Source organism: Ovis aries, chromosome 7, assembly GCF_016772045.2.
Source record: "Ovis aries strain OAR_USU_Benz2616 breed Rambouillet chromosome 7, ARS-UI_Ramb_v3.0, whole genome shotgun sequence".
In the NCBI taxonomy this organism is placed as follows: Eukaryota; Metazoa; Chordata; class Mammalia; order Artiodactyla; family Bovidae; genus Ovis; species Ovis aries.
In genome coordinates, this window is record NC_056060.1 from 23,341,756 (window position 1) to 23,356,512 (window position 14,757).

Consider the following 14,757-nt stretch of genomic DNA (forward strand, 5'->3'; position numbering starts at 1 on the left):
GGCTTTCTATAGAGTTCAAGATGTGTAGCATCTTCCTCTAGAGGCCAAATATGATACTGCAGGTAATCTCAGGCTTCAGGAAGACAAATTCTGAAACAAAATGGAGAGGAATTTCCTCGTTAGAAAGACAAAGTGTAATGCTATGTTAAGTAAAGAAGCTGGTTGCCAGAAAGATCCAGACATCGATGGAACATAATAGAAAGTCCAAACATACAAATTACTTACGAAAGTTTAGTTATTAATAAATAGGAAAAAGATGGCATATTCAATAAAATATGCCCCACGAAATGGAGAGTCATGTAGAGATTAACAAATAAATTTGGACGCCTACCTTAGCATCTGTTATTAAATAAATTCTAAATATAGATAATATTTTTAAGTAATAGCAATTTTTTGATAAATTTAGGATGATCGTGAATTTTCTAAGCATGAAAGTCAGGAAGAGTATAGGAAAATATTAGCAGGTCAGATTTCACAGAAATTTAAGCTTCTGTACAGGTTTGTTAATGAAATGCTTAAGCATGACCATACCGAGTTATTTTCCATTCATCATCATTGATTCTGACCTTCCTCATACCATGAATGGGCCTTTAGAATTTTAGATCTACAGTTTTTTTTTTTTTAATAGTTCATTAACAAGGTAACAATCATTTGAACTAAAAAGAAGGCAATTCTAGAAAGAGGGTAGGTTTAAAATGTTCCTGATCCCCTGTGTTTAGCCAAGGAGCTTTCTGTTGAAGCCAGCCAACGCTGTGCCAACAGAGCTCAAGTGAGTTATTCCACTGGGGCTCATAATAAATCTAGGGTCAGTAGCAAGTAACTCCAGGATAGAGCAGAAAACTATAGGTTATGAAGAAAGCTTTGCATGCAGAGATCAGTGGACCTCTAAGGAAGCTAGTTCTTTTAAGAAAGTCTTTTCTCTAGCCCCCAAATAGCTGAGAAGAAAGTAGCAGGTGGAGTCCCATCTATCCTAAATGGAGAGGAGTACAATGAGATCGGAGAGCAAAGACATGTTTTTCTAGTTTTTCAGGAAGGTACTGGCACTGGTGCTGAGACCAATGTCTTACTGCCTAAGACACTGCTGGTCACAGGTACAGAAATATCTAGGCTTTTCACTCTCACAGCATTGCCTCCACTTTAAGTGCCCAGGCAATCAGACATGTCAGAAAGGAGTAAAGAAAGGGAAAGGATACTTCAGAGAAAAATAAGGGCTTCATCTGGGGAAAATAAAGTCTGAAAAATGATCAGGGTCAGTGACCCAATTTCCCTAGCCAAGAATCAGTACACAAAATTTTCAGTGATTGAGAATTCATTTACAAGGAAGCTCTCACAAAGGACTATCTCACTGAATGCATTGTTTATTTACTGAATCCTCTTGAGGGAATAAATACAATTAAATAAAATTAGGAGAATTATTGGAGAGGCAATGGCACCCCACTCCAGTACTCTTGCCTGGAAAACCCCATGGATGGAGGAGCCTGGAAGGCTGCAGTCCATGGGGTCACTAGGAGTCGGACACGACTGAGTGACTTCACTTTGACTTTTCACTTTCATGCATTGGAGAAGGAAATGGCAACCCACTCCAGTGTTCTTGCCTGGAGAATCCCAGGGATGGGGGAGCCTGGTAGGCTGCTGTCTATGGGGTCGCGCAGAGTTGGACACGACTGAAGCAACTTAGCAGCAGCAGCAGCAGAATTATGAAAACCTCAGACATAATTATCATGAAAAAATAGAGTGTCTCCAACAAGATTTTGACTGATGGAAGAGAAGCAGGACATGTACATGATGGCCACCTGACTTCAATTCCACCTCCCTTCTGCTTCTCTCCAGCATTTTCCCCACTCACCTTGCAAGTACATCACACTGATTCTGCTCTGTAACTATGAAGCAGGGGCCACAATTCAAGTCGCTGTCTCCTATTTCTTTCTCCCCAGATCTTTTCTTTTTTCTCTTTTCTGTGCACTACTTCTCTTCTGTTTCATCTTCTCATCTCCTTTCTTTCTTTCTTTCTTTTTTTTTTTTTTTTGTCTCTGAGAGAAATGGAGGTGTAATAGAAGGTAGAAATCACTGGAATAATTGTGAAATGACAGTAAGGCTCATATTTTACAATTTTTAGTCATGAGTATCAAAACTCTAGATAGGTAATGCAGGTGATTTCTTCTTGAACTTTTAGTTTTACCGTGGCCCTAATCTGATGCTCAGTTCTGCTGGGGAATCATCTCTTTACACCACTCAAAGCAACAGATCTTCCTCACAGATGAGTATATGGAGATGCCCCAGTTCCCCATCTGACTAGTTCAGATGTTTTCCTAACTGCCAGAAACCCTAATTCAAATGTTCGCCAAGATTCGTCTCAAACCATGAGAAAATTGTGTCGTTTGGTGTAGCTTAAAGTGCCCCCTAGTGGTCTAAAATTGTTGGGTCAACTAGCTCATCAGCAGCCACTAGCCCTCCGTTCTCTCTTGAGGACCATTTACAAATTATCAGGAACAAAAGACCTGTCAGCTTGGGTGGGGATTTTTAAGTAAACTTATTCCTTCTTCAAAATGTCAGTTAATGGAAACTACTATCTTAAACTATTTTATCAAATTGCATCTTCAAAGTTGAATGTGATTTTCCCAATCTATTTCAAAATAAGTCCACAATAAATTATCAAAGGTTTTCTATGAGATCTTTTTCTAAGTCTTTAAAACTTAAAAACTGAATTCAGCTTTGTCTACTTACAAGACGTTGCAGTATAATAGGAAAGACAAGGACATGTGTGTATGTGTGTGTATTCATATACAAAGTGGTGCATGAGATCGTACTAAATGAATCCAGAAATAAGGAGACATTTCTTATAACAGAGAACAGTCACACAAAAATTAATGAGAACAAAATCGCTTTGTCTTTTTCCTGGAAATGATAGAAAGGAATGTCATCAGAGGTTACGTAGAGATATTGGGTTGGGAGGAGACTAAAGACTAGAGACACTGTCTAGATGAAAATAAGAGTAGGAGATGGACAGACAGGTGGAAGTAATTTGGGAGATATGAGGTAAAGTGTTCTATTCTATTATGCATTTCAAACTTTTAAAGGACATATGAATATATTATTCACCTATCTCTCCTCTCTATATGTAATAGTATACAGTTTGCAGCTTGAGTTATGGAACTCAGTTACACATCCTGATGACCGACTGATGCTAACACCCTGCTTCATAATAATTAAGTCCCCTTTATACGAACCTTCGAGTTTGAAACTTTCAAAGATGCAAACATGCATTCTCGTGTCCAGTCACTTAAGTCAGTTCACATATCTGGTGTAATTTTCAAGGTACTGTAATTTTATTTTGTTTTCTTTATTTTTGTATTTGTCTTTTATGTATTATTTGTGTGAAAAGTGTTATAAACCTATTACAGTACAGTACTATAAAATCGATTGCGTTAGTTGGACAAAGCTAGCTTTGTTGTACTTACAAACAAATTGGAGTTGTGCACACGCTCTCAGGATGGAACTCATTTGTATGTAGGGGGCTTAACATAGAATAGATTTGAAATACAGCTTTTGAATTCATTTTCTGAGAAACACTTTGTATTTCTTTTTTCCAACTATTACCACCCTCAAGTGCTGCAAAAATGTTTCAAGCTTGTCTCCTGAGCAGAGGCCAGAATGAAGTGAAAGAGTAAGCTAGGTGGCTACCTGGAGGAAAGGCACTCACGGTACAGGAAGAATTGCTGCAGAGACCCCAGGGCAGGAAAGCAGTTGCCATGCCAGAGCAACATCAGGTGTGGTGAAGGTGGAGAGAGTAAGGAGGAGACAGTGACTCATGTCAGAGAGGGGGCAGGGAAGCAGATGGAGTAGTCTTACAGATTGCAGTGAGACTCTGCTTTTCATCTCAGTGAGATGAAAAACCACTGGAGAGTTGTGAGCACAGAAGCCACATGATCTGAATTATGTTCTCAGAAGCTCACTCTGCTGGGTGGAGACCAGACTGAAGAGGGGCAAGAAGGAAAGAAGAGACACCAAGTAGGGTTATTACTGCCACCCCCAGGCAAGAGATGAGAGTGGCTTGGATCAGGTAAGAGCAGAGTTGGAAGTAAAAAGTGATGAATTCTGGGCCTGCTTTAAAGAAAGAGCTAATTGACTTTCCTAACAGATCAAATGGCAATATGAGAAAAATTGAGGAGATAAGGGCAACTTCAAGGTTTCTGACCAAGGTGATTAGAGAATTTCATAGACAGAGCTGCCTTTTCCTAAATGAGGATGAATTCACAAAAACCAGCTGGGAGGTGTGGAGGGTGAAGTTGCTGGAATGGTGGAAATCAGGAGATCACCTGGAGATATACCAAGAAGATGCCCCAATGGGGATGTCAGATAGATCATTTAATATACAAGTTCAGAAATCAGAGGAGCCAGGTGCGTTTCAGGTATAAATGCTGATATTTAAGTAGTTTTTAAAGCCAAGAGACTGGATATAATTAGCTGGAAATAAATTGTTGGTATAAAGTAAAGAGTTCTAACAATAAGTTCTTGAGGTATTCCAATGTTTAGAGATCAGGGGGATGAAGGAAAAACCCTCAAAGGAGACTGAGAAGGAGCCACTGAAAACAGGAAGAGAACCAAGAAGGTGCTCGGTCTCTAAATCTAAATAAAGAATTTCAAGAGGGGAGCATGCTGTAATCTCAAATGTCATCACTATTTGCTATGAAAGTCATATGTTGAAATTCTAATCCCCCAATGTCATTGCATTTGAAGGTGGGGGTCTTTGAGAGGCAGTTAGGGTAGAGCCCTCGCCATGGGATTTGTGCCTTTATAAGAGACGTTAGACAGGCTGTTTCTCTCTCCACTCTCCATGTGAAGCTACAATGAGAAGTGAGGAATCTATAAACTAGGAAAGGGATCTCACCAGAAACTCACCATGCTGGCACCCGGGCCTCAGACTTCCAGCCTCCAGAATGGTGAGAAACAAATACATCCATTTTGTTTATAACCCACCTGGTCTATTGTACTTTGGTCCAAACAAAGACACTGCTTCAAGTAGTTAAAAACAGTAGCTGGAACAATAAATGTAAACACAAATATAAATAGGCAAATTTTCCTATTGAGATACAGACACAATCTGAATAATATTCAAATCTTGTGTAGGAGACATAGAAATAATGCAATGAAGTGACAGAAATGTTAAAAGTCTGTGATTGGGCTCCCTGCTGGCCTCAGGTGATTCAGTGAGCAGCACATTCAAAAAAGGAAGGGTGGATATGAGTGTCATAGCAGATATGGGATGGGGAGAGATTATTCCTTTGTTTGGTGCTAAAGGGGAAAGAGTAAATTAGATCAGGGACTTTTACTTAACATCAGAAGAGAACATGTAACATTAATTATTTAATCAATGCAAATTAATTTAAAAAAACAGCAATTTTCTTTGTCAGTCAGAAAGTCTAAATATCACTTGGTCTCAGTATGAACAACTTTGATATTTGCTAAAGCCATAAAAAAAATGACTTGGGCACCACATGTTTATGTGCAGAAGGGGACAGTCCCATTCCAATTGTCAATGGTCAGGACAGACAGGTATACGGTGCCACATTAAGGGCACCTCACACTAAGGAGAATGTCAACAGAGGAGTATCTGCAGAGAACCTGAGCTACATTCTAACAGTAAAGAAAATATAGCACACATATAAATAATTCTGGAAAGAATTGTGAGAAAAAGAAGAGCACACTTACATAAACTCAATAAAGCGGGAAGGAGTGAAGCCAGGAGAGCAGGGATGAGAAGAACTTCTGTAGGTACAGAGGACACAGCAGTAAATTGACGCAGACACTCAACACCGCAAAGCAATTAGCATCCCATGCAGGTAGGAGAGAGGGTCTGCATTCAAGGAGCACTGATTCTGTGGTCTAACAAGAAGATGCAACTCTAAAGGGGAAAGTCTTCCCTACCCAACTTATGTTAGCATAGAGAACACTCAAACCTAATGCTGAAAAAAGTAAGCAGAGAGTTCTCCACTGAAATGAAAGCCTGGTCAGCTGGGGTCCTTTTGACAAGGTCAAAACAACTTCCTTCTTTCTGAGCACTCCGTTGAGTTGTACCAGTTTGAAATCAGTTCTCCCTTGTGCTTCTATTTACTTCTTGATCCTGTTGATAGACTTTCTTTCACATGTAAGACCAAATCATATGGTCAGTTTGAAAGTTTATATGACAATAAAAAAATGGGACCTAATTAAAATTAAAAGCTTTTGCACAACAAAGGAAACTATAAGCAAGGTGGAAAGACAGCCTTCAAAATGGGAGAAAATAATAGCAAATGAGGCAACTGACAAATAATCTCAAAAACATACAAGCAACTCCTGAAGCTCAATTCCAGAAAACTAAACGAGTCAATCAAAAAATGGGCCAAAGAACTAAACAGACATTTCTCCAAAGAAGACATACAGATGGCTAACAAACACATGAAAAGATGCTCAACATCACTTATTATCAGAGAAATGCAAATCAAAACCACAATGAGGAACCATTTCATGCCAGTCAGAATGGCTGGGATCCAAAAGTCTACAAGCAATAAATGCTGGAGAGGGTGTGGAGAGAGGGGACCCTCTTACACTGTTGGTGGGAATGCAAACTAGTACAGCCACTATGGAGACCAGTGTGGAGATTACTTAAAACACTGGAACTAGAACTTCCATATGACCCAGCAATCCCACTGCTGGGCATACACACTGAGGAAGCCAGAATTGAAAGAGACACGTGGACCCCAATGTTCATCGCAGCACTGTTTATAATAGCCAGGACATGGAAGCAACCTAGATGTCCATCAGCAGACGAATGGATAAGAAAGCAGTGGTACATATACACAATGGAATATTACTCAGCCATTAAAAATAATATATCTGAATTAGTTTTAATGAGGTGGATGAAACTGGAGCCTATTATACAGAATGAAGTAAGCCAGAAAGAAAAACACCAACACAGTATCAGTTCAGTTAAGTTCAGTCCCTCAGTTGTGTCCGACTCTTTGTGACCCCATGAATCGCAGCACGCCAGGCCTCCCCGTCCATCACCAACTCCCGGACTTCACTCAGATTCACATCCATCGAGTCGGTGATGCCATCCAGCCATCTCATCCTGTCGTCCCCTTCTCCTCCTGCCCCCAATCCCTCCCAGCATCAGAGTCTTTTCCGGTGAGTCAAACCTTCTCATGAGGTGGCCAAAGTACTGGAGTTTCAGCTTCAGCATCATTCCCTCCAAAGAAATCCCAGGGCTGATCTCCTTCAGAATGGACTGGTTGGACCTCCTTGCAGTCCAAAGGACTCTCAAGAGCCTTCTCCAACACCACACTTCAAAAGGATCAATTTTTCAGTGCTCAGCTTTGTTCACAGTCCAACTCTCACATCCATACATGACCACTGGAAAAACCATAGCCTTGACTAGATGGGCCTTTGTTGGCAAAGTAATGTCTCTGCTTTTGAATATGCTATCTAGGTTGGTCATAACTTTCCTTCCAAGGAGTAAGTGTCTTTTAATTTCATGGCTGCAGTCACCATCTGTGGTGATTTTGGAGCCTCAAAAATAAAGTCTGACACTGTTTCCACTGTTTCTCCATCTATTTCCCATGAAGTGATGGGCCCGGATGCCATGATCTTCATCTTCTGAACACTGAGCTTTAAGCCAACTTTTTCGCTCTCCTCTTTCACTTTCAACAAGAGGCTTTTAGTTCCTCTTCACTTTCTGCCATGAGGGTGGTGTCATCTGCATATCTGAGATTATTGATATTTCTCCTGGCAATCTTGATTCCAGCTTGTGCTTCTTCCAGCCCAGTGTTTCTCATGATGTACTCTGCATAGAAGTTAAATAAGCAGGGTGACAATATACAGCCTTGACGTACTCCTTTTCCTATTGGAACCAGTCTGTTGTTCCATGTCCAGTTCTAACTGTTGCTTCCTGACCTGCATGCAGGTTTCTCAAGAGGCAGGTCAGGTGGTCTGGTATTCCCATCTCTCTCAGAATTTTCCACAGTTTCTTGTGATCCACACAGTCAAAGGCTTTGGCATAGTCAATAAAGCAGAAATAGATGTTTTTCTGGAACTCTCTTGCTTTTTTGATGACCCAGTGGATGTTGGCAATTTGATCTCTGGTTCCTCTGCCTTTTCTAAAACCAGCTTGAACATCAGGGAGTTCACGGTTCACATATTGCTGAAGCCTGGCTTGGAGAATTTTGAGCATTACTTTATTGTCGTGTGAGATGAGTGCAATTGTGTGGTAGTTTGAGCATTCTTTGGCATTTCCTTTCTTTGGGATTGGAATGAAAACTGACTTTTCCCATCCTGCGGCCACGGCTGAGTTTCCCAAATTTGCTGGCATTTTGAGTGCAGCACTTTGACAGCATCATCTTTCAGGATTTGAAACAGTTCCACTGGAATTTCATCACCTCCACTAGCTTTGTTTGTAGTGATGTTTTCTAAGGCCCACTTGAGTTCACATTCCAGAATATCTGGCTATAAATGAGTGATCACACCATCGTGATTATCTGGGTCGTGAAGACCTTTTTGTACAGTTCTTCTGTGTATTCTTGCCACCTCTTCCTAAGGCCTTCTGCTTCTGTTAGGTCCATACCATTTCTGCCCTTTATGGAGCCCATCTTTGCATGAAATGTTCCCTTAGTATCTCTAATTTTCTTGAAGATATCTCTAGTCTTTCCCATTCTGTTGTTTTCCTCTATTTACTAATGCCTATATATGGAATTTAGAAAGATGATATTGATAACCCTTTATGCAAGATAGCAATAGAGACACAGATGTATAGAACAGTCTTTCGGACTCTGTGGTAAAGGGCGAGGGTGGGATGATTTGGGAGAATGGCATTGAAACATGTATATTATCATATGTGAAATGAATCGCCAGTCCAGGGTCGATGCATGATACAGAGTGCTTGGGGCTGGGATGACCCCGAGGGATGGGATGGGGAGGGAGGCGGGAGGAGGGTTCAGGATGGGGACACATGTACACCCTTGGCGGGTTCATGTGAATGTATGACAGAACCAATACAGTATTGTAATTAGCCTCCAATTAAAATAAATAAATTTATATTTAAAAAAAGAGATTTTACATGATTCAAAATATCTAATCAAACATATGTACTCTCCTCCTTTCTCACCAAACTTCCCACTGGGATAAAATTTACAAGTATAAACAGGATGATACTAAATCCATAATGTGAAAATAATAAAAAGATGAAAGATATCAACAGTTCCCATAACACAGAAAGTAGATGCGAGCATTCTGATGGGTGAGACAGAGAGGGAGAGAGCACAGCCCATAATGAACTATGAGAAGATTTTATTGGACATGCAAGTGAAGGAAACTTACTCCTTAGGAACCTATAGAGATTTTGGACTGAGAAAGGATAAGTGTGATGGAGGGCAGGGGGGACAGCACATGAGGACGAATTGAAGGTCACTATGTGGAATAGTTATACTAGTCTCCCTGCTACTGGACCTATATGTGAGAAGCATAGTAGGCTAGCCTGTATGTGGGCACCTGATGTTCACTAAAGTTGAAATAAACACCTGGAATGCTGTTTTTTCCTGTGAGTACTTAACAGAGCTAAGTGAAGTGAAGTCGCTCAGTCGTGTCCAACTCTTTGGGACCCAATGGACTGTAGCCTACCAGGCTCCTCTGTCCATGGGATTCTCCAGGCAATAGTACTGGAGTGGATTGCCATTTCCTTCTCCAGGGGATCTTCCAGACCCAGGGATTGAACCCAGGTCTCCCACATTGTAGATAGACACTTTACCTTCTGAGCTACCAGGGAAGCAACAGAGCTAAGCCACCTTCAAAGTGATATTAGGTGGATAGGAGAGGAAGCAACAAGTTAATAAGCAGTTCTCTGCTCATTCATTCTAAAAACAAGCCTGCCAAGTAACATGGTAAGTCCACATGGCCAGACTACTGGCCAAGAAACCCATTCAGGAAGAAACTTTGTGGAGAACAGGGACACAATGACATAAGGAGTCCATCCCACTGCCCAGTTCTTCATTCTTAAATATAAACCAAGAACAAAGTAACACTAGTCATTAATAAGTACAGATGGTGTCTCTTTCCATATCTTGAAGCACCAAGTCATCAACTGTGAATATGAGAGTCATATACCTGGAACCAAAGTTGTGGCAGAATGTCATGCTTTATGGTCTCGTATGGAAATGCACATTTGGAGAATGACCAAAGGATCTAAGAGAATAATATAATGGTTCCTTGGTCACTACTCTCAAAAAATCTGGAGTCTTAGCTTTGAATAATAATTCTTTATATATTTTTTAAAATTTTCTCTCTTAAGTTCTTCACCATACATTATTTTAATTTTTCCAGATTGGTAAGAAATAGAAAGGGCTTCCTGGTGGCTCAGATGGTAAAGAATCCACCTGCAATTTGGGAGACTTGGATTCAATCCCTGCAATTTAAGAGGCCTTGGGAAGATCCCCTGGAAAAAGGAATGGTTACCCACTCCAGTACTCTGACCTGGAGAATTCCATGGACAGAGGAGCCTGGAAGACTACAGTTCATGGTGTCATAAAGAGTCAGACACAACTGAGCAGCTAACACTTTGACTTTCCACTTTTCCCAATTAACAAGAAGACTGTATAGTTCATGACGTCACAAAGAATTGGACGTGACTGAGTGACTCACTTTCACCTTCAAGAAATAGAGAAGGAAATTAACTTTTTAAATACAATAATTTTCAAGTCTACCATTTATTGAATGCACTCACATGACATGAGAGTTCCATGCTAGTAGCAGACACTGCTGGTGCTCAACCTAGACCCCCTTTTCCAGGCCAGTGGACCCAATTCCCAGCTGCTGCAAATGTTGGCTATGCTTGGCTCATGGCTGCCCTCTTTCCCAGAAAACTGATCTACACCAATAAACATCACCATTCTCCAGTAGAGTATACCCGTGCTCCAATGAGTGCCTTATTCTAAGATCCCTGTATGGCCCCCTTGACTCAAGGTGGGAGGGATCAATTCTGCGGGGCATTTCATGCTCCAGAGACCCCCATGGAGTCAGGTTGGATCAAGAGTTCAGCTCAGCCACATTCATGTTTACCTCTTCCCTCCCCACTTAACTTGCTTGTCTTAAAATAAGATGGGTGTCAGAAATCCCAACTTTGGCTTTGTTAAGGAAGTCAACCTAAGACAATATGCTACCTCACTTAATCCTAAACCTATCCTGAAATATATATGAGTATAGCCTGAGATCAAGTCACTCATTAGCAACAAAAGATAATCAGACCAGCACCACAAACCAGGTTCTTTCCAGTGGCACCAAAAGACACACAAGTGGAAAGAGAATTCGAGTATCTTGAGCTCAATACATTTCATGCTCTTTCTCATCGCCTTTCAAGTGCCTTTTCCATGATTTGGAAATATTTCTGAGTCATAAGTTTCCAGACTGAGAATTTGAAGCGAATTCCGATTAGATTACATTCTTCTTTGCATGCTAAGTTGCTTCAGTTGTATCTGATTCTGTGCGACCCCATGGGCTGTAGCCTTTTATACTTTTACACCCTTTTAGTCAGTGACTATGTGAACAAAACTGAGTAAAAATCTTAATTAGTCATTTCCAGCTTTTCCCACTTTTTGGACTAAATAAACAATGTCATGTCTAACAGACCACTACTTCAGCTTTAAGACGACTGTGGCGTCTAATTTTTTTCCCTGGATTTATTTGTTGTTGTTCGGTCACTCAGTCATATCTGACTCTTTGCGACCCCATGGACAGTAGCATGCCAGGCTTCCCTGTCCCTCACCATCTCCTAAGTCTTGCACAAACTCATGTCTATTGAGTCATCCAACCGTCTCTTCTACTGCCATCCCTTTCTCCCTGCCTTCAATCTTTCCCAGCATCAGGGTCTTCCAATGAGTCAGCTCTTTGCATCAGGTGACCAGGGTTAATTTCCTTTAGGACTGACGGTTTAATCTCCTTGCAGTCCAAGGGACTTTCAAGAGTCTTCAACACCACAGTTCGAAAGCATCAATTGATTTCCATCAGATCACAAACATTTTTCCCAGACTTTGGCATAAGTTATAGGACAATTCCACAGTGACAGTGAGTCAGGAGAGGGCGGATATTCATATCCCTGTTGGTATTCCCAGCTCTCTCACCAACATTTTCTAAAACATCCTCAATACCATATGGTCTTTGATAACTGATCCATGTAGGTCTTTAATCACCATAACATTGGTTACTCAGAGATCCTTCTCAGGAAACCTGTACCCCTACACCGTGCTGTGGGTGTGGGATATCCTATGGCTGTAGCTAATTCTCTCTACCATCCCCACTCACGTGCATAGGAATCAGTGCGCTCTCCCACAAGGCTCACACCTGGAACCTTGAGTTCTACTCAGCCTTCACTCAAAAATGGTGACATGAACCTCTGATCCGAGTTCCTGCAACTGTCTAGGCTTTTTGTTTCAACCAGTTCTCACCTTCTGATGTTAATCCTTCCATCCACCCATCAAATGTATCCTTATCTAATCCACCAATGGGGCTGCAGTTGCAGATGAAGATGGGTGAAGATGAGGTGGCAGATCTATAACTAAAATAATTCATGACTCACAGCTTTTTCAGAATAGTTGCTTAAGGCTCCTTTCTGGGACTTCCCTGGAGGTCCAGCGGTTAACACTTGGCCTTCCAGTGCAGGGGGACTTTCCATTCTCTTTCCACTTGTGTGCCTTCCGATCCCTGGTCTGGGCACTAAGATCCCACATGCTTCACAGCCAAAAAGCGAGAAACATAAAATAGAAACAATATTGTAACAAATTCAATAAAGGCTTCAAAAATGGTCCGCATTAAAAAAAAAAAAAAGACTTCTGCATTTATGTTCTTCCATTATTTCCTAAAGCAATGAATATCAAACACCTTGAATAACTACCTGAGGAAAGAGCAAAATGTACCAGGAACTATGAGGGAGTATCCCAGTTATCATATTAAAATATTGTCATATATAAAAGCATCATAATTCCAATTCCAGTGAGTAAAGTTATGGTACAAAACTAGAGTACAATGAGAAGATTGAAAAATATTTCAGTCATTCAGACCAAACTGTCTGTTTAATTTCCCTTCAGAATCAACTGTTTCAGAATTATGAAAATATTTCCCTAATCAATCAAACCTTCTACACTGTTACTCTTAATCCTCATTTACATCTAGAGAGGTGACAGAATGTCTGTGCCCTGCAGCCTAAGCTCTCCAAGAGGCGCTGCCGGGGCCCCAGCAGGTTTGGGCACAGGCGGCAGGTGCCTGGGGAGCACTGTGTGCTCACTGCACAGAGGTAGGTGGCTGAGTCGCTGGGCTCGGAGTCTCTGATATGCAGGGAGACATGCTTGTTGGTTTTATTGGACTGCGCTTTAAATTTTCCTTCGTCTTTGTCTTTGTCGAGATACACGTTCAGCAGAAACTCAGGGCCTTTCCCAGGGTACTGTCTGTACCATGTGAAGTACTGAGAAGCACTGTCAGAATAAGTGCAGCCGAGAGAGGCGATGGCTCCCTCTGGGACAGGCAGAGACGCAAGACTCTGCTCCACGGTGTTCTGCTGGCTTCTCACCGCTGTGCAAAGAGACAGTGAACGCTCAGTCAAAGAAGGTGGTTTAGGTAGTGGATGCCTCCTCTCCAGAATTCAAGTTACCTTTTCACAGGCCTCCCACCTCTACCATCCCTTATTTAAGGGAAATAGTGTTCATGTTTCTCCGTAAGTCTAGAAGGGACAATGACTCCAAATAGTTATTTTACGGTCCCATAGAAATGCCCCAAACTTACAGATTAAGTGAAGCCACAGGATCACTAATAAAACTCTTGAGGATTTCATCATTCTTTCCCCCTCTGGTTCACTGAGGATTCAAATTTTAAGCCCTAAAATAAAAAAAAAAAAGAGTTGAGCTCAGACATTTCAATTCTTCTGCTTTAGAAATCATAAAAAGAGCCTGTTCTATCAAAGACAAAAGAGACTTTTTCATTACCCGTGCAACACACCACCGAGCTCCTCCTCTCTCCTCCCACTTTCTCCCTCCCTCTCTCTCTCTCTCTCTCTCTCTCTCTCTCTCTCTCTCTCTCTCTCTCTCTCTCTCACACACACACACACACACACACACACACACACACACACACACAGAGGAAGGAATACATGAGCAGGGTCCCTGAGAAGACACTGCCATCTTGTGGACTCAAGACCCTGATCAAATAAATATTTGAAACATAGATCCTTACTATGGGAACTGATGAAAATAAAAATTTGCCACTTTAGTTAAATTAAAAATTTGAGAAGCGTATGGTCCAAGTCAATGTGTGTGGGGATAGAGTGATGTCTACATGTGTGTTTTACATCAAATGGCAACACTTGTCTGATTAGAAGCAGCTTTATCAAACGGCCACTCTCTCACACTGAAAAACCAGTCCTAAGGTATTCTAGTGATAGAAGTCTGGGTGAGGCTCTCATGATTCAGGGGATCTGTGTAGCTTTTCTTCATATCAGGCCAACACTTCCTATCTTATTTCCCCACTTCTATTTTTAAAGAAATCTTAATCTAACTCAAAAGAATCCTCTTAAGACACAATGACCTAAAATCTAACTGAACAAACATGTTGCCAGCTCACAACTTGGGCAGATTTTCAACAAAGCCAAGGACTTAATTCTTAATCCCATTTTGTACCAGTGGCATATCTGTGTGGAAACATTGCTTACTTGAGCTGATGGTAGTAGTAGAGGGACCAGCCTTCAGCACC

General features: G+C 41.2%; 1 gene segment (V, D, J or C); it reads right to left on the reverse strand.

Annotated features, from left to right (window-relative positions):
- Positions 1 to 10,711: 10,711 nt before the first annotated feature.
- Positions 10,712 to 13,989, reverse strand: LOC101113736 (T cell receptor alpha variable 12-2-like). The segment is given in 2 exon segments: positions 10,712 to 13,584; positions 13,795 to 13,989. Coding segments are annotated over 2 exon segments (462 nt in total).
- Positions 13,990 to 14,757: the final 768 nt, after the last annotated feature.